The sequence below is a fragment of the Salvelinus alpinus genome, chromosome 32 (genome assembly GCF_045679555.1).
Source record: "Salvelinus alpinus chromosome 32, SLU_Salpinus.1, whole genome shotgun sequence".
In the NCBI taxonomy this organism is placed as follows: domain Eukaryota; kingdom Metazoa; phylum Chordata; class Actinopteri; order Salmoniformes; family Salmonidae; genus Salvelinus; species Salvelinus alpinus.
In genome coordinates this window covers 9,425,566-9,449,274 of record NC_092117.1, presented here as the reverse complement: position 1 = coordinate 9,449,274, position 23,709 = coordinate 9,425,566, and the positions used below count along the sequence as shown (strand labels likewise).

General features: G+C 42.6%; 3 protein-coding genes across 5 annotated transcripts in view; 2 read left to right on the top strand and 1 right to left on the bottom strand.

Annotated features, from left to right (window-relative positions):
* Positions 1-6,407, bottom strand: part of LOC139562102 (serine/threonine-protein kinase 32C-like) — a 161,483-nt gene extending 155,076 nt beyond the window's left edge. Inside the window, exon 1 of the mRNA XM_071379449.1 lies at positions 5,843-6,407. Coding sequence (XP_071235550.1) covers positions 5,843-5,924 — 82 coding nt within the window. The 5' untranslated portion in view covers positions 5,925-6,407. The remainder of the gene's footprint in view (positions 1-5,842) is intronic.
* Positions 6,408-6,903: 496 nt separating this feature from the next.
* On the top strand, positions 6,904-13,439 carry LOC139562118 (leucine-rich repeat-containing protein 27-like). 2 transcript variants are annotated; one of them, XM_071379476.1, is made up of 12 exons: positions 6,904-6,992; positions 7,520-7,830; positions 7,933-8,063; positions 8,158-8,216; positions 8,470-8,622; positions 9,368-9,596; positions 10,013-10,153; positions 10,332-10,433; positions 10,583-10,688; positions 11,851-11,990; positions 12,879-13,005; positions 13,140-13,439. In XM_071379476.1, exons 2-12 carry the CDS (start codon positions 7,624-7,626, stop codon positions 13,245-13,247), a joined length of 1,503 nt encoding a protein of 500 aa, XP_071235577.1. In that variant the 5' UTR covers positions 6,904-6,992; positions 7,520-7,623; the 3' UTR covers positions 13,248-13,439. The 2 variants fall into 2 exon arrangements, with proteins under 2 accessions (XP_071235577.1, XP_071235578.1); XM_071379477.1 differs by lacking the exon at positions 10,332-10,433.
* A 778-nt stretch (positions 13,440-14,217) lies between these two features.
* LOC139562116 (PWWP domain-containing protein 2B-like) lies at positions 14,218-22,064 on the top strand. Of its 2 annotated transcripts, none has more exons than XM_071379474.1 (3): positions 14,218-14,582; positions 16,811-18,538; positions 20,885-22,064. In XM_071379474.1, the coding sequence occupies exons 1-3, from the start codon at positions 14,443-14,445 to the stop codon at positions 20,889-20,891; spliced, it is 1,875 nt and encodes a 624-aa protein (XP_071235575.1). In that variant the 5' UTR covers positions 14,218-14,442; the 3' UTR covers positions 20,892-22,064. The 2 variants fall into 2 exon arrangements, with proteins under 2 accessions (XP_071235575.1, XP_071235576.1); XM_071379475.1 differs by having other exon boundaries at positions 16,811-18,542.
* The last annotated feature ends 1,645 nt before the right edge of the window (positions 22,065-23,709 follow it).

Here is a 23,709-nt window from a genome sequence, read left to right as displayed (position 1 = left end):
TCATTTCGGTTGCCTATCCTGATGTGAAGTTTGTTCTATAGAAAGTATTTGACTCTAGCCACAAAATTAAGGAAATTAGAAGTGGGGGGGTGATTTCAGCAAGGCTATTTCCTTGCCTGCCGAAATATCCCCCTCTTCTATTTTAGGACTGTAAGGCCTGGCACACTTCATAATCATTTTGGTAGCTCATGTTGACCAGTAGTGTGAAAAGTATTTGACTCTAGCCATAAAATTAAGAAAATTAGAAGGGGGGGAAATTTCGTCTGGCAAAAGAAATAGACTTTCCGAACAACTTCGCAGCTTTTCACTTTAATTCAATAACTCCAACATTGTCCTTTTTGCCTCAGTGAATCGACGTTTCCCTTTTCTGTTCCCAAGAGCATCTGGCAATTGGTGTGTATTTAGCGCGCTACTGTTATGCCCTAATATTTAGGTTTAGGCTACGCACTAACGCCATGCAAAAATAATGAAAGAAAACCTTAATGTAGCCTATAGATATGAATTACACAATAATGATACATTTATGGAATGTTAATGCATCGTTTTCTCTTTATTCAACCCTTCCTCCTGCCACCCACCCACACAATATGTCATGACCCTAAAATCAGCACATCCCGCAGATATAACCACAGGGACTGCAGGTTATGAGTCAACCGTGCATCACTAACGCGCACCACAAACACACACACACCGAGTGACCTTTCTCCTTTCTGTTTTTATCTCAGCAACCAGCTGAGCTGATCTCTTTGAAGACACCTTTAGTCTGAAACTATAGTTTTGTTATGAACACTGTCTCCTGTTTATCACCAGAAGCGAGTACAAGGTTAGGGAATTGTAAATATTGACTACCTTAAGAAAGTGGCATCTTCTGTAAGTACAGAGATATACCATTTTAACAAGGCTACTGTACACTCTTAGAAAAAAGGGTTCTTCAGTTGTCCCCATAGAATAACACATTTTTCCCCCCTGGTAAAACCCCTTTTTGGTTCCAAGTATAACCGTTTTGGGTGTTTTAAGGGGTCTACACGGAACCCAAAACGGGTCTACTTGGAACCAAAAGGGTTTTGCCTGGAACCAAAAGGGTTTATTCAAAGGGTTCTTCTGAGGACAGCTGAAGAACCCTTTTAGGTTGTAGATAGCATATTTTTTGTTAAGAGTGTAGCCTACTACTACACAAAAGGGGATAGTTCTAATCAGTCACCCAAAGTCCAAGTGTTGTTTGTGATGTGATTGCTATCCTATTACAGAACAGTATGTCCAACTTGTGAAGTTGGTGAGGTATTCCTTTCCCGCCACGAATCAGATACTACAGTATGAACACCATATATCAGCCAGGGAAAATGAGTCAGTACTAGCAAGAGGCTAACAGCTGCAGGCACAGGGCTACCGCTCTGTTTAATAGATGGGGAGAGAGAAAGAGAGAGAAAGAGAGAGAGAAATTGAGAGACTAATGCTGAAGATGAAAGAGAACTGGGACTCCGTATTCCATGCAATCTGCCATCTCTCCATCTTTCTCCATGTCTGCCCCGCTGTTTTGTTCTTCAAAGCCTCATACCCGAGTCACAAACTTGCACACACACTACATAGAGCACATTACGCACACAGTGCATTACTGCAGTGGTAAGGTGAGGTTTTGTCAAAGCAAAGTGCTTCTTTCTCTTGGGACTTACCTTTGCTCATGCTTCAACACTTTCATCCAGCTAGTGTTTGCATGGCCTTTGTAAAGTACGGCTTGAGTGTTGCAGTGGGATCCAGCCACATGATGGTCTGTTTATACGACACTAGTTTATACGACACTAACTCTAAGAAGTTCCGAGAAATAACGCAATGCACAACAGCCATGCAAGGAGTGCCCCATTTAATCCTATAGGCTCTCTTATTTCCTTGCTATAAATCTAAAAATCTACTAAAATAACCCTCCGGCATCTTCTCTTGGACATCAATCTGAATAGTTGATTATGGTCAAGACCTTTGTAGGCAAGAAACGGTCTAATATTACTGCCTGATGTAGGCCATATGCAGTTTTCCAATAAGCCAAGAGATACTGTTTCTTAGAGACCCAGGTAGAAACATACACAACACTTAGTGGATGCTCTTGACGCGAAACCAACTCAGCAACTTCCATACAATCGACTGAATGGCATGTCATCAGTACCGTTTTAATGTGTAGAGATCAGATACGTCGATGGACAACTCATTAAAACTCCTACAGCCCCACCGTGACGCTGGCACGTTTTGGACTTCTAACCCCTTTTTAACATTGTGTGTTTGAGTTACAGACTGCTGGGTTGTTGCATTGGATTAGTCTATTTCTTCTGCACCATTAGTCTGTGTGATTGACGCGGGCAGAGCTAGAGCGACACAAGTGTCGTTAGAAGGTAAGAGGTTCTTCTACATAGAAGATCATAGGAAATCCCAGGACATAAGTGTCTATAATGCTGTAATAAGCTCACAAAGTTGCTGTCACAAATTCCACAGTTGTCGCTGACTTGTTGGATATTCATGTCCCACTGAGCTAACAATTTCTGTACTTACAGCATTCTTATTATCAGGTTTTTGCTCGGCGGACATTTTTCAATAAAACTCATGAATGCAGCTGTATACGTCAAATAATTTTGTGTTGGACTTGTAACACTGGATGTCCTGAAAATAAAATGGAAAAACACTTCAAAGTGAGGCTAAACTGGGACTGACAAAGTCTCTCTCGCTCTCTCTGCAAACATAGTCTTGAATTAATGCCCTCAAATGTTCACGATGTGAAAGGAATTCTATCAACCGCCCCCTTGCACCACGGCATAACATTTACTTAATGTATGTGCATCTACGCATAATGATAATGGGGAAGGTGATGAACATACACAGAATGCTCATTCTGGGTGAGGTGGCGTGGAGGCGGGGTTGTAACTGAAGTAATTAGGTATGCATGTAACTTGTGATACAGAAAAAAACAGTACGTTATAGAATGCGAAGCAATCACCCCGGCCCATAGAAATGATATAAGACTTGAAAAGTGAGAATATACGTTGTTTCCTCCCCATTTTTTCCATGCCAGCCTTGAGCCTCAAGGCTCCTCCATTAATCAAAAGTAAAGGGGGGAAAAAAACATATAACTGCCTCCCTCTTTCCTCTGGAAACAGAGCCTCCTCTATAACTTTGAATTTGACAAACTGTACATAGCTCCATATGAAAAAGAACACTGACAAAAACAACAAAGATTGCACGGTTCACTGCTTCCCATTACACTTTCCATTACTTTTACATCATTTTCACTGATGTCTGTGGATTCATTAAAAAGTACAATTTTAACGTTATGGACAAATTGTAGCTTCTAAATGGGTAACCCTTGTAGCTAAAGGGCATTTCCATGTAAAGGACACATGAGCAGCACCATGTTCATCGGAGCATGTCAAATTGGGTGTCAAATGAAAGCTAAGAGTCCATATCTTGGAGAAGAAAAGGCATAGGCATAAGTAATGGCTTTGATTTCTGGTCAAACATGCAAATGGATCTTAGAAAACATCTCGCAGAAAAAGTCTTAAAAGGTATTAGAAATACTTCAAAACACAATAATGTTGAAGACCCCTGCAAAATAATATCAACACGTATATTCCGTTTCAGAAATTACTTGAATTAAATTAAGTTTAAGAAATATTTCCTTGTGCCGTATAATTCTGCTACCAAAACCCCATATATCCCTCATGAGGAGGGAGGATAATAAAAGTTCACTGAAGTAAAAAGTAATGGTAAACCAACCAATTAGTTATAATGTTTTTACTGATATACATTTTTGTTTATAACTTAAGTGATCAAACTCCTAATTCTGTTACCAAATCGGTAACAGAATTACCGAAAAATCTGTAATGGGATTACTGCAATTGAATTGGCTACAATGGGAAATCTTAGTAGTCCCAAACCACAGTTCGGTCACCTGCTACTGTCCTCCCTTCCAATGGCATACTGTTATGGTCAGCTCATAACTGTTTTCTTTCTGTCATCTGGTGGTCAAAATGAGTGCGAAAACAGTCTGGACAACCTCTCTCTCTCTCTCTCCAGTTAATGTTACCTCTCCTCTCTTTCCATTTACTGTAACTAGCCTCCACACCCACTGAGCACCGACCTGCACCAAACGTCCATGGACATTGAAAAGCAGTTGAAATTTGGTCAGTCCACCATGTCCTTGATTTCAACGTCCACAGACATCGTTTTTTGATTTCAACATCTATATACACGTTGATTTTTACTCCGGGTGGGACCAGCCCTGATTTGGCCCAAACATAGTGTAGACATCTATGATTGGTGACCAGATCACATCTGAATTAATCATAGACATCTATGTTTGTTTTTTACAAGTTTGGACAGCACAGTGAAGAAAAGTAGAGTTCAGTACTCTAGTTTGATGTGCTCTACACCTACCAGACACTCTTATCCAAAACAACTTACAGGAGCAATTAGGGTTAAGTGCTTTGCTTTAAGGCACATCAACATATTACCTTTCAGTTACTGTCCCAACGCTCTTAACTGCTAGACTACCGGCTACCTGTCACCTCTACTGTGATGTCCAAACTTGTGAAACATAGACATCTATGGTTTGTTCAGATTTTTGTGAAATGTTCTGTGTAAATTGTTCAAAGTAGTCCTTGTGCGTATGGTTTTATAGTTTGTTTAACTTTGAAATCAATGGTTTCTGTTTGGCATACATTTTAAAGTGAAAAATCTGAGTCTCAGCGTGATTCTGTTACCGTAGAATTGCCCCCCCCACCCAAATCTCCATCCCCTCCTTATCATATGACCTCAACTCTGTAGTGAACGGACCTCAATTAGTAGGCGATTCTGTCATTTTAGAAAACTCGTTGGCAACATTAGTATTTTAGCTCATTAAGAGGTATTGATGATTCAAAGCAAGGTATATGTGGTCAAGCTCCAATGGGCTTACTCTCCTTTACACGGACAGCCATAAATTAGCCTTACTTTCATGCGTGCCACTGTTCTTGTCTTAATTCTTCAATTATTGTTATTATTCAGTCCTGTGTAGCTCAGTTGGTATAATGTGCCAATGCCAGGGTTGTGGGTTCAATTCCCATGCGGGATCAGTATATATAAAAAAAAGTATGAAAACTGCAACTCACTCTGGATAAGAGTGTCTGCTAAATGACTAAAAATAACAACTTCACATGCTCATATTTCTTTGTAATCAGCCAACACTATCTTATTTTTTTACAGAGAATGATAGGGAAAATGTTCCTTCTGGAAAGGCTGAAGAGTAACAAGAAAATAATTAATAACGAGACTTCTGCATTGTATGTAATCCCCATAAGGAATGATAATGGCTTTACAACACTGTAACCACTTGATTGATCTACAGAATAAACGGTGTCATCGTTCTGGAACAGTTGTTTTCTTGTCATAAAGAACAACAACAACAACAAACATTACATTGGCATAGTTTGGCAAAAACAGGTGTGAAATATGGTGTTAGTTGCTAGACTATGTTTGGCCTACATTTTACATTTTGTTTCACTGTCCAATCTAAAGTTGAACACCACACAACCGACCTCTTCTTTCATATCTAGGCTGTAAGCAAGACATTGCTTGAGGCGGCTATCATTTTAGAAATATTTCCTCCAAAATTCGAGGTGGAACGAGTTTAGCCTATAATGCTCATCGTCACCTATTGTACACGCAGTAGGCAACATAGTGATGAAATTGCTTGATCCAATGAATGTAGCCTTCAGAGGCTACACTGTAACTTTGACTCACGTGCAATTTGAGTGGCGCTACAATGTTGCACTATAGTTCACCATGAACTCAAACGAATAGCAAGCAATGCTTTGTGTTTTCTTACCATCTTCCTTTTCGTCGTAGACCGGTCTCTTAGAAGAACTATTCGCGCCCATCCTCTTCTTCCACTTGCCCCAGTGAAACATTGATGCGCGAGCTCAGATAGCATTCCTCGCCCGTTAAAAAACTACAGCTGTGTGTTGGACACGTTGAACAAATGCATCGCTCAGTCCTCTGTTATTGTTTGTAAAAAAATATATGTTTTACCGCATTTACGCACTGCGACTTTGCCTCACTAAAACAATAAAGACGAGAGATTAGATCGGATAGTGAGCCTCAATACTGTTTTTAAAATAAAAACAATTGGCTTTCCTATTTGTCTCTTCCGTCCTCAACTGACTTATGTTCGCGGAGCCGTGTGTGACAGTTCTCTAGTCGACGTTGAGTCTCACTGTCATGCATGTCAAGAACCCAGCCTCTCTGCAGCTCTCGTTCTAGCGGCTAAGAACATTTTCAATATTATAGGAAGTGCTGCTGTATATTCTCTAACTGGATACGGTCATTGCGAAAATGCGAATCTAATTAGGAAAAGGGTGGCGCCAGATCATTGAAAATGGGGTTAACACTTTACTTCCCTGACCTTAGAATACGCTACATCATTAACAGATGTGATATTACACTTCATGCTTCATCATGGCATACAGTGGGAATGGGATATGTCTAGATTTCTGTAAAAAAATAATAATCTGAAAATGATTTTGCTTTGCAAAAAAGTAGGCTACATACAGGCATTGCATGCAGATAACATATTCACAAGATATCATATCAGGTCAGACATCACAAGACACAACATAACTACGCAGTAAATGGTTGAGTTATGGTTAATTTAGGAAACTGATGCTAGTTAGGCATGGAGTGGATGATACTTAATGTGACATTATAATAATACTATAAATAATTTGATTTTCGTTCCTTTCCTCATTTAAAAAAAGCGTTTTTTGTTTTTACTTTTGGTTTGTCTGTCAACCTAAAAGTCAACAAAAACGGTCCCTCTCTAGGCCAATGATGCTGAAGAGATTTGTTAATTGCGTCACATGCCAATTGTACGCACTGTTTGATTATTGATACGCCCTGTAGTTGATGTTGTCCTGCCACCACGGTTACCATGGTAATAGCTGATCACACGACTAGCTGGCTAACTACTAGCTATCTAGGTAAATAAACTACCTAGCTAATGCCTCTACAAAAGTTGAATGTATTTACTTCAGCTTGTTGATAATCCTGTAATTCATACGTTCTTATACATTTTAGTGATTGCTTGGTTTAGGATGATGAATGACGCGTTGTACAATATATTCACCAAATGTTTTGGGTTTGCATATCTAACGCGTTAGCGAGCTAACAGTTATGGTAACGCTAAATGCATAAGCCAACTAACGTTAGCCTACGTTTAAAATGTTGCATGTCGGAAATATTCCATGTGGACAAAGTAGCTAACATAGCTATAGCTAACAGTTGTTCACATTTCAGTATCATGAGTTCAATTTTAGTTGTATCCAACAATGGGGTGTCTCACGGATGTGATCTATGCTGGGTAACGTTACATCAATATCTGGTCGAGAGTTTTTACACATTTAATGATTCATTTCTCCCAAAGGGCCAGGACATTAATTTGGCTGTCACTGTATTTAACTGGAAGATGAGTTTCATGTCTGACATATTTTCTTGTTTCTCCCTCAAGCCATAATGGGCGTTGACAATCTGGTTTCAAGATGGCACTTTGATGACGGGCTGAAGGATACAACTGCTTACTAACCGACCAAATGAGATAACAGCACAGCAGCAATGTCTTCCTTAGGAAAGGAAATGACTGACCTTCATTTAAGCCTTGATTGTGGTGATAATGCTGTTAAAACACATACCCCACACATTCTACCAGAGTGTGTTGAACCTATACAGATCACTGAGTATGTCACATCTGACACCCTATATTCCAGCAGAAGAAACTTAAAATATGTTGTGGATTGCATTTTGAAGAACACTACTTTAAAGGTAGGCCAAGCAGATTATTCTGATGCTATTATTTTCAAGAATATGCTTTGTTATTCAGAACAAACTGTATCCTCTCTAACTGTATCTTCCTGTTGTTTTAAGAATTTGTATCTTGAAGGTAATGAAATATCCAGGCTTCCGGATACGCTGTTCACCAGTTTGTCAAACTTGGTGTGGTTAGATCTCAGAAATAACCAAATCACATCCCTCCCTGTGAAAATTGGTCTACACAGGTATTTTAGGCCAGTTTGTATGGGCTTTTCAACCAAAATATTTGTAGATGTGCTGTGGATTTTAATGGATTCGTGTATTAATTGGTTGATGCAGATGTCTGAAAACGTTGCTGCTAGAAGGGAATCCTATCACAGAGCTTCCACTGGAATTGGGTGAGTTGAACTCTGTCACCTTGTTTCTGTTATCCTTTACACAAGAACATCATTGCATTTTATCAACAGTATTCAGTGACTTTGACAGTATTTTGGGATAGGCTGCATGGGTCATCAGGATGCTTGGACCTAATTTCCTTTACTGGAAGAGTGGGTGGGACATGTTGTTTTTTTCCACAGCTTATTCTTCAGTGACCCAACTCCAGTTGTGAACTGCATTACTTTTTCTGACATATGTGTTTGTACTTCTTAGGTAACGTGATTACTCTCAAGGCCCTGAGTTTGAGGCATTGCCCCATCACGTTTCCACCTCAAGAGGTTGTGGGGCAGGGCCTCCAATGCATCCTACAGTACCTACGGAGTGCCATGGCCGAACGACCGGTTAGTGTGCGGAACTCTCTTCCAGGTGAATGATAACGATAACTGTAATGTCACCTGATGAAGTTGAACAATGTGACGGCAAGGTGTTTGTGTGGTGTCCGCACTTCTGAACACGCCCACCGCCATCTGTTCGATTGTATAAGAAAGAAAGGCTGGCCACCAAAATAGCTCCTTGCCCTTGTTCCACTTCAGTGGTGTGACTTCTGTTCCCTTGGAGACGGTGCATGCAGCAGGCAGACTTTTTGTGCAGCTCTACCCAGTAATATTTTTAGCCCGATTTTAAAATGATCGATAACCAGTGGGCTACTAACAGAGGCGCTTTGTCATCAACCACTGTCTAGTAGTGCCTATGGGTAATCAGCATGACTAGCCAAGGCACCCCTCAGCAGAAAGCCTACACCTAGAACAAAGGTGCCCTGTTATATCTTTATATATTTATGTTATTAAAAAAGAGGGTCAAGGCTCACTGTCTCTCTGAAAAGGTAATTTCATCTTGACGGATATTATGTTGTCACTGCCAGGGCAATATGCCGGCATTCAGATCATGTCACACCAGATTTCATCATGTTATTTCATGAATGAGGGGACATGCTTACTTTGGGCTCATTACAGCTTCAACTTTACATCTAGTATTCACTAAAAAGTTTATTTCAGCATGGATGCAAAAGATCCAAAAGAGGACAATTGTTTATATAGGAAGTGACAGAAATGTATTATTTTGCTACCATAATCATTTTCATAGAAAGTTTTTGTTGATGTTTTGGTTGCAGACATGCCCCCAGTGGAGAAGCTACAGTTGACAGAGCTTGTGAAGTCCAGTTTGGACCTTTGTGAAGAGGTGGTGGATGAAGATGAGCTGCAGAGGTTCAGAGAGCTGAGGCAGAAGATGAGCCAAATGGACAGAGATGAGTTTGGCTATGCCCTCCCTATTTCACGCCTCCCTAGAGCAGCAGAGGGTGATAGAGGCCACAAGACATACCCGCTGCCCGTCATTAAAAGGTCAAGTCAAAAAGGTTCAACCTCTGGTAAAGTTTTGGGAGAAATGACAGGCGTCTGGTAACTGCAGATCTAGGGGAAACTCAGTAGTCAATGGTGTCCTCTCCTTATTTGAACTGCCAAACTCTTCAACCAGACGTGCCACTATACTCAGGACAGTGGACAGTATGGTTTACGAGATATGGTGGATGCTTTCTCTGAGGAATTAAATGCCGTGAAGGAAAGGTGAAAAGAGAGGGAGCCACTATAGACGAATAGGCTATTGAGATGGAAAATACTGCATGGACAGTTTAAGAATATTTTTATGACAGTCTCTGAGGAGGAGGCCTAGCGATTAAAATCTCCCAGGCTCTGTAGGGACACGGTCCTTCTGAGAGCAATAAAAAAAATAAAACATTTTATTTCGATTTCTTTGTCAGAAAGAAAGAGATTACCAGGGGAAATATATTTCCAGAGCTCCCTCCCTTTGACATGCAGTACTGGAAGAAGTCAGAGGAGAGAAGACTGGCTGCAATGAAAGAGCTTAAAGAAAAACAAGCCATTCTTGAACAAAGGAGGAAGTAAGTAAGTTAATACTGTTGGATATTTATAGAACCCAACAGAATTATCTCACATCAGTAAGCTATACCTCTGACTCCCTACTGCGTTTGTGGCCTTTTGAATCACATGAATTACATACAGTATTTAGTTGCCAACTATGTTATACCAGGGGTGAGAGAGAACTGTCTCTACTTGCAGTTTCAGAAAGCAGGGGTGTATTGTGTCAAATTGGCATTTGATGAAGTCCCAGAAAGGGAGGGATCAATATTACGTGTCTGCAAAGGCCAATGCTAATAAGGGGTAGGTAAAGAAATCCAGCAAGGTCTAAAATGAGCTTATACTACCCCAATCCTAACCTAAACAAAATAAAACCAGACTTAGATCAGTGTTTATAGGATAATGAATTCCTCACAGTGCTTTATATGGCCCTGCCTTTCTTTTCCCCTTAGAGACCAAGAGCTCCTCAAGGAATGGCGTACTCATGCTAGGGTCATGCAGGAGAGGAAAATCTTAGAGCACAAGCAGGAAAGGCGTGAGAGACATAGAAGAGAAGAGGTATGTCTGTTCTGTATGTCTGCTTTCACTCCCATTCTATTTTTGGAATACACTTTGTTCACTCACTGAACTGAAAGCATTTTTCTGATTCAAATGTTCTACCTTTCCAATGACCAGAGGAGGGCAGCATAACACCAGCCTGAGGAAAGGCTTTCACAGTCATTGGAAAGGGAGAACATTTGAATTATAAAATTGCTTTCAGTTCTGTTCTTGTTATAAGGAAACTTTCTGAGAGAAGTTAGAGTAGAGTAGAAAGAGAGAGACTGACTGGAGTCCTTGTTTTCATTCTGGGTGAGCAGACGTTGAAAAAGATAGCGTCAGGCTGTGCAGACACTCAGTTGAGGCTGTCCAGGTCAGGGGCAGCGACAGGCCTAGCTAACGATGGATCACTGTGCCTCCAGTGTGCCGAGTCAGTCATCCTGCAGTCGAATGTCCCCAGCGAGGCTGCACCACAGCTGGTAAACATAACCCTTCCACAGAACGCTAGTGCACACACACAGTCAGATACAAAGCAGCAGACTAGACTGCGTGGCCGCACACAACTCCAACATCATCATTAAGTTTGCAGACGACACGACGATGGTAGGCCTGATCACCGACAACGATGAGACGACCTATAGGGAGGAGGTCAGAGACCTGGCAGTGTGGTGCCAGGACAACAACCTCTCCCTCAACGTCGGCGAGACAAAGGAACTGATCATGGACTACAGGAAACAGAGAGCTGAGCACGCCCCCATCCACATCGACGGGGCTGTAGTGGAGCAGGTCTAGAGCTTCAAGTTCCTTGGTGACCATATCACTAAGGAATTATCAGGCCATCATTGTAAAATAAGAATTTGTTCTTAACTGACTTGCCTGGTTAAATAAAAATTAATCATGGTCCACACATACCAACATAGTCGTGAAGAGGACACGACAACGCCTCTTCCACCTCATGAGGGTGAAAAGATTTGGCATGGACCCTCAGATCCTCAAAAAAAAGAGCAACCCATAGCTGTATATCTAATATCTGACCTCTTCAGCAATGTGCCAAGATAGTAGTAGTCAATCTGTGTCACTGATAGACCTATCATCCATTCTTAACTTACTGTAAGTTCACAGTTTCAGCTATATGAAGAAAAGACCAGCTTTCTATAGAAATTAATGTATTTTTTTGTTACAGGTACCGATAAACGCTCCATACGCCACAGAGTCTCTGTGTAGTGTTGTTGAAAGTGGTGAGGTCAAGACCCACAACCCCCCATCAAAGAGGATCCAGAGACAGAGATCGTTCCTGTCCCAGAAGGAACACGAGGAAGCCAGGTATGATGTAGCTAATCTACTGACAGTAGCCACCAAAGGAAGCAATGGCAGATCAATCAAAGATGTTCAGAGACATTTAGTGGAAAGAGGGTTTTTGTACAGACATCTCTTTTGTTCAAAGCATATATTTTGTCCCCTCTGTCAAATACTTTGGTTCAGCTGATTGTTTTAATTAATGACTTTTTTCTGTTGTCCAGTACTGTACCTCGACTAACCGGTGCCCCTGCACATTGACTCTACCGGTACCCCCTGTATATAGCCTCGCTATTGTTATTTTAATGCAGATTTTTAATTATTTGTTAGTTTTATTTTAGATTTTTTTACTCATCCATTTTTTACTTAACTATTTTTTTTCTTAATTGCATTGTTGTTTAAGGGCTTGTAAGTAAGCACTACACTGTATGTTCTACACCTATTGTATGTGACAATTACAATTTGATTTGATTTTGACAACGATAGACCAGTACCTGTCTTTTTAATAAATACTGTACATGTAAACTATTGATTCAAAGGAGTACACCCCAGTATAAGGTTTAGTTTATTGTCAAGGTGTACAACATTGGCAGCTAAGAACTGAATTGCAGCGTACAGTCCATCGAAATAAATAAACAAATAATGAAATCAATCAATCGCGTGAAATCGTATGATAAATGTATATGTGGAGGGAGGGAGCATTGGTCAGTCACAGCCAGGTGAAAGCATCAGGCGTCTTGATTAGGGACAGGGTCAGACAGGTCCGGACTCCGAGCAACTGGTCTCTGTAGTCTGTAGCTAGCCAGCTACTACTCCACCACCAACAACATGCAGCACCCACAGCGGTATGTAACTAAGTGAATCTTTAGTTTGTGGAATGGTGGTTCATTTTACCCTTGACCTGTGTGACCCCAGGGCAGCCCGCGACCGGGAGTTAGAGCAGCGGATCAGGAGCCATGTTCAGATGATCCAGGAGAGGCGCAGGAGGCCCAGTGGCACTGCCCAAGAGGAGACAGAGGCTGCAAGGCAGGACATGGAGGAAGTATGTTACTATTCTACTGTATATCAAGTAACCAGTCAAGTCATTTTCAGTGCTCAATGACAGCAGCCCCAGGAATTAAATGAATGTCTGGGTGTTTCGTTCTTTGTGGTTTTCTTCCATTGTTTTTGTTTCAGGCCAAGAGATTGCAGTCGGAACTTGCTGAGAGGAAACAGGAGAGCGACATCGAGTATCGATTCATCGCATTTACTGGGGAGAACTCACCAAGATGCTATGACAAGTGAAAGTATTTTTGTGTGTGTAGACCTACTGCCATTTAGAATTGTTGCCGTATTAAATGAATTGACATTGTATGCAAAGAAGTAGTACAGGACAGGGTAGTATGGAATTATAGCACTCTACAGTTTACTCAATCACAATGGCATCCGATACCCATTCATCAATAAACATTTCAGCCTGTTACACGCACATCATTAGTTAAGTGTAAAGTGCTTGTGTTCCAAGATAAACAAACCCTCATTCATCAAGTCAATCAGTGCTAAATAGCAGCCTAATAGGTCACTGTATTTCAGGTCTTTGCAACTGTACAGCAGCTATACATGGATTGATCATGTATACTTATTTGACTGTATGTGTGCCTATAGCCTAAATTCAGTGCTTGACTTTGACTTCAATAGGTTCCGGTACTCCTTTGGGGTGCTGGTACTGTTTATATTTAGGTGCAGAAGCTCTATAAGAGTATTCTATAAGAGGAACAGGAGCAGTAGAGCTCCTGCCCAAGTCAAGCACTGCCTAAATTACTTATTGATACAGTTGGCTTGGATACAGACAGAAAATATGGGGGTGATTCATGTAAACCAGGGCAGTTTGAAGGTAAGAATATATGTAATTTGGAATGGCACGATGAAAATGGCTTGAAGATACTGTTAAAATGGAAGGGGGGATGTATCGGGGGTGGCTGGTAGCCTAGTGGTTAGAGCGTTGGGCCATTAGCCGACAGGTTACTAGATCGAGTCCCTGAGCTGACAAGGTAAACATCTTTCGTTCTGACCCTGAACAAGGCAGTTAACCCACTGTTCCTAGGATGTCAGTGTAAATAAAAATGTGTTCTTAACTGACTTGCCTAGTTAAATTAAATACTTTTATTTTTATTAGCTAGATAATAACTAATAATGATGAAATAGCTATTGTTCTGAAATTGTGGCTACATGAGCCAACAATAAACTGAAAGCCAAACGGTATAATTTCAAGCAAGACAGAGGGACAACCTCAACATATTTGTATCCTCTGTCTTTGTGTGATGTCACTAGTGGCAGAACTGTTGTAATTGACTTGGTGGGGGGTGATGGCGTCATTTCGTGCCCTGGTGTACCCTCCCGTGCTCGAAAGTAGAAGGGAGAAGCATCTTTAGTAGAGGCGATCGTGGCTCCTTCGGCCGGGATCGAGTACCGCCAAGCCGGACACCTCACGCCGGAAAATATGGAGGCTGTGGCCGAGGAGCTGCGGGCCGGCTCTCGGATTCCTGTCACTGTTGATCAAATAGTTAACGATACACTAGTAGTGACGCTTACCTATCAAGAAAGGTGCTACATGGGGATATTACTCGATTGCAACAAAAAGTGAGTCTTATTTATTCGAATAATTGTATACTTGTATCACAAAGTAATTAGCTAGTTAGCCTGCTAATGTTTGCTGGCTAATTTAGCATGCTAACTACCTAGCTACATGGGCCATCATACAATAGACTCCAAGGGGTTGTAGCTAGCTTGCTAGTTAACGTTAGCCAGCTAACTCTGATTTGCTCACTTTTACAGCGAACATATTAATAACATATAAACACGTGTATCATTACTAGGAAGTTTGGATAAAGCCAACCACCCCGTGAAAGTAACGTGATGGGTATTTCAACAAAAGTTATGCCTACGTGGGTAACGTTACCTCATTGTTAGCTTAACTATCAAGCTAGTTCAATGTTGGCTAGATTTAGACTGCCAACAATGTAACCCAGCTATGGCTGGTCTTACTGAAACACCCTTTCTCATATTAGACTTTTGTACATACATTATTATTGCTACCTATCTAGTAATGATTACATTAAGGTTACATGTTTTAATACTAGATATGCAAAGTGATCACATCATTCTAATTTTACCTACTCCTGTTCTTGTGCTTTCAGTAATGTAGGCCTATGTTAAACTCAGTCATCCAATGTTAACCTTAGCTAATGATACAATCAGTGTAGGCCTATTTATAAATGATTGACCTGAAACTCTAAATAAGAGATTATACAGCTGTGTTTTGCTGTTAAAGATGGCACTACTAATTGTCGAGTTTCCAAGGAAATTAGACACCAGAAAAACTAGGCTATAGGCCCACTTTGTACTTGACAAAGGGTGAACTACACAATGTTGGCAAGAAATCCCATTTATGCCTATGTATAGGGTGTTAACAATAGAGGTAAGGTATAAAATGTTATTTGATTGATTGGTATTCATATGGGGCATGTTATCTGGCTCGCAGTGTGTGTCACATGTACTGGCCTTGTGTTGCACTAGTACATGCTAGTACAGTGCAGTGGGTGCACCTTTTTTAAATGCCACTGGGTTTATTTATTTATAGACTCAGCATCAGAATCTTACCAGCTTTTCATGTCGGTAGGCCTTCACTGAGACATATAGGCCTACACGTTCACGTGATAGATCACTCCAAATGCCTTGAGATTGACCTTCCCCAGTGGAAAAGATCTAAGCTTAAACAAAGAACAGTGGTTTGGCATACAGGCCTATTTTGCTTTGTGAATGTCAAAATGTGAGTTCTTACTTTAGGTTTATAGAAATGCATTTCCCTTAATTGTGTGTCTCCAGTTTCCATGTTATGTATCCTTTGTGCAGGATCTCTTTATTTGGTTGTAGTGTATGTACAGCATTATATGTTAAATTGAAATAGGGTTTGTCATGGCCTGTTAACCACTGTCCAGCCTGTGTCAATCATTGTGATGGCTGAGATTTTGTTGCTCAAGAAGGGCCTTTAAAGGTCTCCTCTAAAGCACAGGACACAGGCCTCGCCGGGCCTCTTTATTTAAATGTGACAATAGCCGCTCATGGGGAAACGCCTTTCGGGCTGCCTAAATGTGCTTTAATTAATAATCTCATAACACACAAGCACCCAGCAGACACTGATGCGAAAACAAGTGAATCTCCTGGCTCTCTCTGGGTCCCGAGTGATTCACAGGGTTGTTTTTGTTCAGTCAGATGGAGTGGAGGGGGCTCCTGGGTATCCTGTAGTCTCTTTGTCTGCTGTCTCTGACAGCAGAGTGGAGCACAGCCATGTTGCTGCTGCTGCCTTGCTCTCAACTCCCTTTTCAAATGGCTCCTTAGAGAAGCCCGGCTTGGACACGTCACGCCTGCAGTCCACTGGCATGAAAAGGAACATGTGAATTTACAGAGAGAACACACACTCCAGCTTTTTCAGTTTGAAGCGCAAGGCTGTAGGGGTGGGCTATAGGCTAACTAGACAACGACCTGCTTGCTTGCTGTCTCCCAACCCCCACTCCAGTAGAAAACCCAACACAGGTGATAAATGTGCTGTCTTTTACACAAACTAAAGTGTTGCAACCATAAGAGGTTTGGTTGCAACAAGATCAGAGGAGTGCATTTGTTGTGCTTAGATTTAGTCGAGCTAATGTTCTTGACCTGAACAGGAACTTAAACTAAAGAGTTTAAATTCTTGCTTTATCCACAATGATAAAGTTAAGTGCAAACAATTTGACTTCATCATGATTGGATCTAATAACCCAGAAGCTACAAAGCATACTAAAGTAATTTTTTTCTCTCACTTTTTCTTATAGGACTGGGCTTTTCTGCCTACCGGATATCACAACAAAGCCAGTGGAATGCCCTGCATTGAAACCTGGTTGTGAAATCCCTGAAGTCCTGAGAGAGGAGCCTGTTACTAAACCTCCCAGCCAGGCTTCACATCATAGACCAAAGGATGAAAACACGCTCCCTGACAGTGACCCACTAGGTGCCCGTCTCCTTGCCCCACTGCCCACACCAGTGCCTGCCGGGCAGGGTCCATACCCTCCATATTTTGAAGGAGCTCCCTTCCCTCAGCCCATTTGGGTGCGCCACAGCTATGGTCAATGGGTACCTCAGCCACCTCCGCGAACCATTAAAAGGAAGAAGAGGCGGACCCGAGAGCCCGGGCAGATGACCATGAGCACCATCAGACTCCGCCCCCGGCAGGTGTTGTGCGAGAAGTGTAAGAACACACTGAACAGTGACGAGGACAGTAAGGACGGGATGCCCACAACCAAGGCTTCCAGGAAAGAGAACGCTCCACAGAGCGATGAAGACTCCAAAGACGGGTCTGTAAAGTTGGCCAGGAAAGAGGATGCAGATGCCACCAAGGATAACAGCAAGAGGCGGGAGAATGGCCCCACCGGCTATGACAGCAAGCGGCTCCGGAAGGACAAGAGGGATGAGGAACCAAAGTTCCCTGCAGTGGACATCATTCCCCACAGCCCGGTCATCAAGATCTCCTACAGCACTCCGCAAGGCAAGGGCGAGGTCATGAAGATCCCAGCTCGGGTCCACGGCTCTGTCAAGCCCTTCTGCCCTAAGCAGCTGATGCAAAACGGCCTAAAAGGCCAGCAGGGCAAGGTGCCAGAGCCCACCACCCTAACCCAGACCCAGGAGCAGCGCCACATCCTGGACGCCACCAGGACGGGCCTGACCGTGTCCATTCCCAAACTCAAGCTCCCCAGGCCCCCAACGGCTGGCCTGGACTTCCCCTCCCCCAAGATCCGAGTGAGGACCCTGGGGGACGGAGAGGACAGCCTGACGGTCTACGATGCGGAGCTGGTAGAGAGGCAGAGCAGAAAGAGCCTCAGGGTCCCGGTCCCTCGTCCCCTGCCCCACTCGGAGGACTCTGGGGAGAAGACCCCCATGGAGCTGTGGTCGGGGAGCTCTGGAGAGGAGGCAGACCGAGGCCAAAGTGACCTTGCGCTGCTCATCAACCTTCGCAAGAGGAAAGCGGACTCCTCCAGCCTGTCCGTGTGCAGCACAGACAGTCTAGACGAATCCAAATCCTTCAGCTCAGATGGCACGTCCCCAGAGCTGTGCGACCTAGCGCCCGGCGAGCACATCTCCTCCATGTCCTCCTCGATCTCACAAGACGACAGCAAGACTGTGCCGCCACTCACCGTGCGCCTGCACACACGTAGCATGACCAAGTGCGTGACGGAGGAGGGCCACGCGGTGGCCGTGGGAGACGTCGTGTGGGGGAAGATCCATGGGTTCCCCTGGTGGCCGGCGAGGGTGCTCAGCATCAGCGGCAGCCGCAAAGAGGAGTCTAACTGCGAGGCCCAGTGGCCAGAGGCCAAGGTGGCCTGGTTCGGCTCGCCCACTACCTCCCAGCTGTCCGTTGCCAAACTCTCCCCCTTCCGGGAGTTCTTCAGGTCGCGATTCAACCGCAAGAAGAAAGGGATGTACCGGCGAGCCATCGTGGAAGCTGCCAAGGCCGTGGGCCACATGAGCCCCGAGATAACCTCTCTACTCACCTCTCACTGCGAAACGTAGGTGAGTCCACAACACTCAGACCATTTGTGAGTTTGTTCACTAAATACACTATTCCGGTACCTTTAATTAAGGATACATGTTGGGCAATGTTCATGCAAAATACCCACCCTCTCTTTGAATGTCTAAACTACATTTTTGCTTATCTCATACATACAGGCATGGAAATGTTGTATAGTAAAATATTCTTAATTTAAAAAAATTGGGTTGTATTTGCTTAAAGAATGTTTGGCATTTTTACAACTAACCAAGCAGGGCCCGGTTTCCCGATAGGGATGGAACTGAAGCTTACAAGTGTTTTTTAACGATGCATCGTTCTTAAAACGGCCGACGATGTGACATGCATTTCCCGAAACGCCTCGTAGAGAGAACGCTCACCAAGTGCGTCCGTCGTTGGAGCATCTGTCAATACCGATAGGATCAAAAAGAAACGCAGCGCTGCTCTCGGATCATAAACATTAGAATTCTTCCACAATACTGACGACGGATCAACTCTAATAGAGACATTATCACCTGGCTTATATGGCTGCTAATATTGAGTCGGCTTATTCTAATGCTTAGACTACCCTATAGTAATGCACTAATTCACAGATTTGGCACATCATTGCACACATGTTGTTACACATCATGAAGTAGTATATTGAGGCAACAATTAGACAGTAGCTTAGCCTACAATTAGCACCAAAAAAAATCATTTATTGAACATGAAATTGGTTTCAATATGATTTAAATATACAACCCTATGTAGCATATACAGTATTTATCTTTTAATGGATTCATCTGTGTTCATTTGAAGCATCTTTTTGTCCTTGTTTCTAATAATTGCGAAGACATTTCCAACTTTGGAATGGTATTCAACTTTGTTCTGATGTTATCTGCGGTCACAAAGAGACAGTGAAACATCTTTCTGTTTTTTAAAATAATTTTTATTACATTTGTGAAAATATCTCAACATGTTTTCACTTTGTCATTTATGGGTTTTTGTGTGTAGATGGGTGGGGAAAAAATAGATTTAATCAATTTGAATCAATTTTTAATTCAGTTAAGGGTTATGAATACTGTCTGAAGGCACTGTAGAATCATGAGAATCGCAATACATATCGTATCAACACTTAAGTATTGTGATAATATTGTATGGTGAGGTCCCTGGCAATTCCCAGCCCTATAAATAATGAGTGTTTTTCAAGTGCAACTTTAGTTATAATGGTTTTGGGGAAACTGCTCAGAGATGTAATGGTGCTCCTACGAAGGTTCTACCGATTAACTAAGCCTGTAAAAAATGTATGCACAAGTCGTTTTGGGAAAAGCTTCTGCTAAATGGCATATATTACTTTAAACAGCCACTACGAACATAAGCGTATTTTAGCCATGGCTAGCTATAAATCAATGTGAGTTAAACCAAATCACCTCCTCAGTAGCGTCACACCAAATCATTGAGTTGATTTGCTCATAAAATTTTTGAAAAGTGCACGTTTGCACTCATTATTGCGGTAGATTTTTTAGCTAGCAGTGGCTAAAGTTAGCCGAAGTGTTATGGCTGTGTAAAGATATCTGAACCATACATTTGTTTATCCTGGCTCAAAGAATGCTTTCAGGGGAGGGAACCATCGAACTTTAGTTAGTTGTAAAGTAGAAGACCTGTTCATTTTTAAGTTTCATGATTTTGGTTGACTGAACTCAGGGACTTGTGATAAGGTCTCAGCCTGCCTATCCCCAAGTTGTCATAGAACATTGTTAGGCCTGATCAGTCAAAAGCACAAGCCCTTGTTCCCCTGGTATCTGTTTGTTGATTGTGTAGAATCAGACCCCAAGTAGCCAAGCACTAGGCCCTTCATACACACACACACACCTAGGTTAAATATTGTCTCAGGGTGATATGATACAGCCAGACAGCTCCCAGGACCACTGTTTGCTCTGGCGACGCCTCAGTAGCTCTGTGAAGGTACCTGTACTGATCTCTGTTCATAATGCTCACCAGAAGCTTTTGAGAATGCCACTCTTTCGATCACTCATGATGGAAATAGTTTTTGCCATGTCAGCTGTCCAGAGATTTTCCAAGCGTGACTTCTGAAAGTTAAGACCGTGTCTTGGATTCACGTAGAAATGTTCTGTCTTGAATGGTAAAGTAAGAATCCATCTATTCTACATGCACAACTCTCCCAGTGCAAAGTCTAGGCCTGCAGTTAGAATGTCCCTCCATGGGAAACTTGTACTGCCATTATTTGCTCAAACTCATTGCTCTGTTTGTTCTTTCTTTCTTTCTCCCTCTCTCGCCCCTCTCTCGCCCCTCTCTCTCTCCCTCTCTCTCTCTCTCTCTCTCTCTCTCTTGCTCTCGCTCTGTGTAGAGGCTGAAGACTGAAGAATGGTCTTCTGTCAGAGGTTGCGGAACTCTGACTCTTGAGTCGTCTATCCCCAGGAGAGAGAGGGAGCGTATGCAGTTTCCACGGTCACTATTTATACAGCATTTCCCCCCCCCCACATGGCTGGAGGAAAATGGCCGCTCAGGTGGAGTGTTGTTGACTGGATAAGGGAGCAAGAAAGGGCAATTTTGAGGCACAAAACGCGGAACAATTCCTCAATTTTGTATTTTTTTTATTTTTTTTAGATGTAATCATATTTCAATAGAACTGAATAGCAACACACTACAAATCAGAATGTATTTATTATCTGTAACCATTTATTATCCATAACGATTTAAGTTGACCGTTCTACAATCCCATAAGATCTCCATACTGCTGCTTTTGTGAGCGGTCCTCTCGACCGATTGGTCGTGAAGCGGTTCAACGACAACCAGTCAGAGGACCTTGTCAGGTCCGTTCAGTCCCAGTGCCATCCTCATTGGAAGCCCAGCAACTCTTTTCGAATAGACCAGGAAGCATATTCGCAACATTTCTGGTGAAAAGTCTTACTCTAAGTTCTTTACTTTCCAAATATGAAAATGTGAAACTGTTCCATCCAGAGATAGTACCGTAGTTTATTCTATCACACAGTGTTTCATCCTTGTAGCCTTCTTCAGCATTGCTAGTTGGATATGTCGATGTAACGTTATTTATACGTTTTTTTTTCTTCTTCTCAAACGTTTCTCTCTTCCGTTTCATTTTGGTTTGAATACTTCAGAAGTGTGGTATCTATGGGTTATTTGTGAGAGATCCCAGAGTTAATTTTGACGCACTTTTAATTATTTGTGTCATGTAAAGAAAAGCACTTTATCTGTACCTTTTGTGGCCTGCTGTGAGCTCATTGTCCGGACACTAACTGGAGTGACAGGCAGCGGGAGTTCAAATGTCCCACGTTGACTATCCATGGCCTTGGAGATGTACTTTTTTTTTTAGTTTTGGGATGCCAGAGATTGATCCTTTCAGGGGTGGTTGTGTACACTGTATTCTTACATTTTTGTGTCCGGTGTGTCTTTGTACATTCTCTCAACCAACCCCAGTTCTATCCCCATCAAATGTTTCCACTGGAGAGAGTGGACAAAAGTGTCAAACACTATGCATCAATTAAAGCTTTATAGTCACTCAGAAATGCTGTAAGAATACTGTGAGTTCAACTCTTTGAGTGTGCGCGTGACGGTGTGGGGAGATAGGTGGCTGCTCACTACTGGCTACATGTCTGGAGATGGAGAGACTGCAGGATCGACCTTTATTGATCTTAGTTGAAAGCAGCACTTTTGGAATGTAGGGGGAAGGAAGTGGAGTCAGGACATATACTACATGGCCAAAAGTAATGGGGACATTCTTGGAATTGGTGTATTCGGCTATTTCAGCCACACCCGTTGCTGACGGGTGTATAAAATCGAGCACACCGCCATGCAATCTCCATAGACACACATTGGCAGTAGAAGGGCCTTACTGAAGAGCTCAGTGACTTTCAACGTGGCACCGTCATAGGATGCCACCTTTCCAACAAGTCAGTTTGTCAAATTTCTGCCCTGCTAGAGCTGCCCCGGTCAACTGTAAGTGGTGTTATTGTGAAGTGGAAACATCTAGAAGCAACAATGGGTTTCCATGGCCTAAGAGCCACGCACCAGCCTAAGATCACAATGCGCAATGCCAAGCGTCGGCTGGAGTGGTGTAAAGCTTGATGACATTGGACTCTGGAGCAGTGGAAATGCATTCTCTGAAGTGACGAATCACGCTTCACCATCTGACAGTCCGATGGACGAATCTGGGTTTGGCGGATGCCAGGAGAACGCTACCTGCCCCAATGCATAGTTCCAACAAGTTTGGTAGAGGAGGAATGAAGGTCTCGGGCTGTTTTTCATGGTTAGGCCCCTTAGTTCCAGTGAAGGGAAATCTTAACGCTACAGCATTCCAGACGATTCTGTGCTTCCAACTTTGTGGCAACAGTTTGGGGAAGGCCCTTTCCTGTTTCAGCAGGGCAATGCCCCTGTGCACGAAGCGAGGTAAATACAGAAATGGTTTGTCAAGATCGGTGTGGAAGAACTTGCCTGGCCTACACGGAGCCCAGACCTCAACCCCATCGAACACCTTTGGGATGAATTGGAACGCCAACTGCGAGCCAGGCCTAATCGCCCAACATCAGTGCCCAACCTCACTAAAGCTCTTGTGGCTGAATGGAAGCATGTTCCAATATCTAGCGGAAAGCCTTCCCAGAAGAGTGGAGGCTGTTATAGCAGTAAAGGGAGGACCAACTACATATGAATGCCCATGTTTTTGGAATTAGATGTTCGACGAGCAGGTGTCCAAATACTTCTGGCCGGTGTCGGTAGTTCAGTAGGCCCCAAACGGAAGAAAAAAGCAAGGACTACCTGTACTTGTCCAGTAAGAAATTGTTCATTTTAGTTTTCTGTTGCAAAATATTTTCCGTTGCAAGCCCCAATGAACACGACCAAGAGCTCCTGATGCGTTTTTTTTCCATTTTGAATCACTTTGGTTTTTGTTGACTCTTTAGGAGTGGGGAAGGAGAGAGTGCCTAGCTCCTTTCACCTGTTTTATGATTAAGATGGAAGCGGATGTCAGGAAATGTCGTGTTTGATGAGCAACATGGCTGTCTGCTGTTGCCCTCGTTGGTCAATGTTATTGGCCATTTTCAGTTTTTTGTATATGTACTGTACATAAAATAAAATATACAGGCAATACTTGGCATCTGCTGGTTTGTGTATTTCAACGTACTACTATCAGTTATGACTACCTTTTTTATGTCGTTT

Bases quoted from the DNA above. Each gene is read 5' to 3' on its own strand.
- LOC139562118 (XM_071379476.1), top strand. From the start codon at position 7,624: ATGTCTTCCTTAGGAAAGGAAATGACTGACCTTCATTTAAGCCTTGAT. The intron at 10,689-11,850 runs GTATGTCTGTTC...TTTTTGTTACAG, and splicing joins AGAGACATAGAAGAGAAGAG to GTACCGATAAACGCTCCATA. The intron at 13,006-13,139 runs GTATGTTACTAT...TTTTTGTTTCAG, and splicing joins CAAGGCAGGACATGGAGGAA to GCCAAGAGATTGCAGTCGGA.
- LOC139562116 (XM_071379474.1), top strand. From the start codon at position 14,443: ATGGAGGCTGTGGCCGAGGAGCTGCGGGCCGGCTCTCGGATTCCTGTC. The intron at 14,583-16,810 runs GTGAGTCTTATT...TTTTTCTTATAG, and splicing joins TTACTCGATTGCAACAAAAA to GACTGGGCTTTTCTGCCTAC.